This window comes from Opisthorchis viverrini, assembly GCF_000715545.1.
Source record: "Opisthorchis viverrini unplaced genomic scaffold opera_v5_266, whole genome shotgun sequence".
In the NCBI taxonomy this organism is placed as follows: domain Eukaryota; kingdom Metazoa; phylum Platyhelminthes; class Trematoda; order Opisthorchiida; family Opisthorchiidae; genus Opisthorchis; species Opisthorchis viverrini.
In genome coordinates, this window is record NW_008751919.1 from 488,117 (window position 1) to 491,262 (window position 3,146).

Genomic DNA, 3,146 nt, shown 5'->3' on the forward strand with positions numbered 1-3,146 from the left:
CCACGACCGATTTCGCCCTTCTTGTGTCTCATCAGGTAGGCGCAGTCCCCGAGTTTTCGTCAACCTTATGTTATACTTGAAACTGAACTGCACGAAACATCACAAACGAGTTTCAGCTAGGTTCCAGGTGAGTCTCTCGCAAAACCGAATTTGTTTGCAAATGAGTGTATATCGCTAATTTTGTACAATTTGGTTTCAAGTAGAACTCGGGGACTGCACCTACCTGATGAGTCCCAAGGAGGGCGAAACCGGTCATGGGCTGTCGAGAAATATTCAGCTACCTTATTAGTAGTGCATAGATAGTACATAGATGTGTATTAGTTTTTCCGGAACTGTCAGTAATAGAGGTATCCCACCCCCACCGTCATCCGCACGTGGTAGATTGAGTTGGTGACCGCAAACAGAGTAGCTTATTTTGTGCTAAGAACCCACCAACAAATTCGTAAAAACTCCTCAGCGTCTAGTGGCGTTCTCACTATGTTACAGGCGTCGGATTGCACTTCTCCAAAGGCGGCTCACTGAGAAGACCACTTTGGTTGACGGATTACGGGACAGGATGCTGAAGGCCCATTACATGCGGAGGCAAATCCAAACGGAATTATGGAACCAGATGGATATAACGAATCGGTTGTCCGAGCAACTTCAGAAGTCCCAGAAGCAGTGGCTAGCTCAAAGAGCACCGCTTGAACCAGTTAGCCAGTCAAACGAGCGAGAAGCTCTCGACGTAAGTTCCGAGGGCAAATCAAAAGGCGACATCCTTGTCCAAACTGCAACAAACCTCAGAGGTAAGTAATGAGCTTGACGGAACACTATTTATATCGCAGTAGAGTTGGGTCTCTCGCTAACACCAATGTAAGTTGCTAATGATTGTTTTTCCTCAACTAGGTAATAAACTACTTATCAAGCAGAAAAGTCACTGTCAAGCGTTTCGAAAACTATTCCCGTGCGAGCCCACTGACCAGGTCTGTGGTTCAAACCCGACCTCTATATCGACTGCTACCGTCTAGACTTGAGCAACCTGGCAGTATCTCGTCCCTCGTGTTTCTTCCGAAGGCATGGTAGCTAGGCCCCCAAAGGGGGTCCAGCTGAACGATTATTTACTTATTGGCACATATGGGGAAACAATGACAAATTGAGGGTCCGAAGTAACTAACTTACACCTGATGTACCTCCGGTTGCGTGCACGTTGTGCAACGTGAATTTTCGTGCTCGCGTTTCAGTGAGGCCACTTTTCATCTTGAACGAACAGTTGGCGGCGGATAAACCCGCTTTATCGAGTACGCCCGAATCATGCAGAATCCTGTGATTGGAAGGCATCGCAAAGTATTAATTCTGACCGCCACGTAGCCTTCGCGACCATAGTTGTTGTGCTTGCGAGAAAATGTTTGTAGAGTAATTCGAATCCACGCATCGCGTGAATTTACGTGACAAGACGCAGATGTGTTCAGTGGTTGACAGTGGGTACAAAACTGGCAATGGACCTGCTAAAGTCGAACGACTCAGTTCCCCAAGCTAACTTGAGTAGATCATTTCGGTTCATTCAGGCGGAAGTAACGCAGAATCATTAGAACGCTGTTCATTTGTCGCTTGTACCATCAATCGATAAGCTATCGTTTGAAAGGTCAACAGGGCCGCCAGAACAAAGCCTGCGACTGCAGGGAGTAAACAAACGTCATGATGACTAAAACGGTTTCCGCGCAAGCGTTTGGACTAGTTTGTTAAATTTACGTTTTCCTATCAGATGAGCTCAGTCATCAAGGGCGCCCGGATACCGAGAACGCCGGTCCATCAGTTTGGCCTTCAGATACCCTAATCTCAGAACCTCAAGATAAAGATCCACAACCCCAGACAAAACAATCCAAAACCAATGTTGTCCATCTTGGGAACCTCCGAAACACTCAAACAAAGGATACGGATACACCGCCAGATTGCAAACCCTCTTGAGTTGATTTTCATAACGTACTTGGAAGTGTTTTCTGAATATGCTCCCACATATTCCTCATCCCCATTGTTTGCTTCCCTGTATTTCAATAAAGAAATCCTTTTTTATAAAAACAGGTGCGCTTCATCTGTACATAATCGCCTTATAGAGCGCTAGGTTGATACCCAAAAAAGACTAAACAAACGAGAGAAAAAAGCGTAACCTAAACATCATCTGTTTATATGAAGGGGGCGAAGAGTGAAGAGATGAAGCGATTATTTTACAGGTGACAGTGATCCAATGGTAGCCAGTAAATGAGCGTAGGGAATTCGCGCCATGGCACAAACAGTCGATCACGTTGTAAATCAGAAAAAAAAACCGATTAGCATGTTGACCAAAGAAACGAGGGATGGAGTGAACAAGGCAGTCAGTTCATTGGGTGATACACGGGTGTTGGAGGACTCCAGTTGGGATTAGTGGAGATATCGTTTGGTTGCAGGTATGATGTATAGAAAAAATAATATACACAATCCAAACCTAACTGCGGGAATTTGGTTAGTGAAAGAGAAGGGAGACCAGAGCGTCTGAAAGAAAAATACATGAGAATCTAACAGTAATTTCGTCTGAACCACTTTTATATTAGGACCTCTGAGTATACAACTTGGGGAGAAAGTGTTCGTAGGCTGTGTGAATACAAGCAGTAGAAACCGAGTAAAGGCGATTCGAACGTGCGCGAGGGGTGTGGTGGCGATAGCAGAACACATATGCCAGGACTGAGAAGGACTTGGTGTGAATAAAAAATGCTGGCCATTAAATTCTTTTCTGTATACATGTAAATTTTTTTGGGAAGGGTACGAACACAAAATCGTCCGCGATGGTGGGATATCTGGATAACTCGAAAGGTAAATATAATCTGGTGGTCACAAAGCAACCGAGTCGAGGCGCCTAACGCCTATAAACTGTGCACAGAGAAGTAGAACGTTATAAACATGTGGAGGATACTATCTGCACAGCGGTCCGCAAAGATCCGGATCGATTATATTTACACAACCGTAGAAGCACGTGCTTATCAAATGTTGCTAGTGGCCAGGTCACATACCACAAACCGACTTCTATCGTTAACCAGCCGTTCGCTGATTTAGTGTTGCTGTTGTTGGGTGACTGTTTCCGCGTTGCCCGGCAGGTTAGCCATAGACACACTGACCTGTTGACTGTCGGGGGGGGG

General features: G+C 45.5%; 2 protein-coding genes across 2 annotated transcripts in view; one reads left to right on the plus strand and one right to left on the minus strand.

Annotated features, from left to right (window-relative positions):
• T265_09215 (hypothetical protein) overlaps positions 1-3,132 on the plus strand; it is a gene marked incomplete at both ends in the record, with an annotated part of 13,633 nt that extends 10,501 nt beyond the window's left edge. Inside the window, 2 exons of the mRNA XM_009175228.1 lie at positions 487-785; positions 1,742-3,132. Coding sequence (XP_009173492.1) covers positions 487-785; positions 1,742-1,944 — 502 coding nt within the window. The remainder of the gene's footprint in view (positions 1-486; positions 786-1,741) is intronic.
• Positions 1,762-3,146, minus strand: part of T265_14784 (hypothetical protein) — a gene marked incomplete at both ends in the record, with an annotated part of 39,998 nt that continues 38,613 nt past the window's right edge. The window contains one exon of the mRNA XM_009175233.1: positions 1,762-3,132. Within this exon, the coding sequence (XP_009173497.1) occupies positions 3,060-3,132 (73 nt within the window). The remainder of the gene's footprint in view (positions 3,133-3,146) is intronic.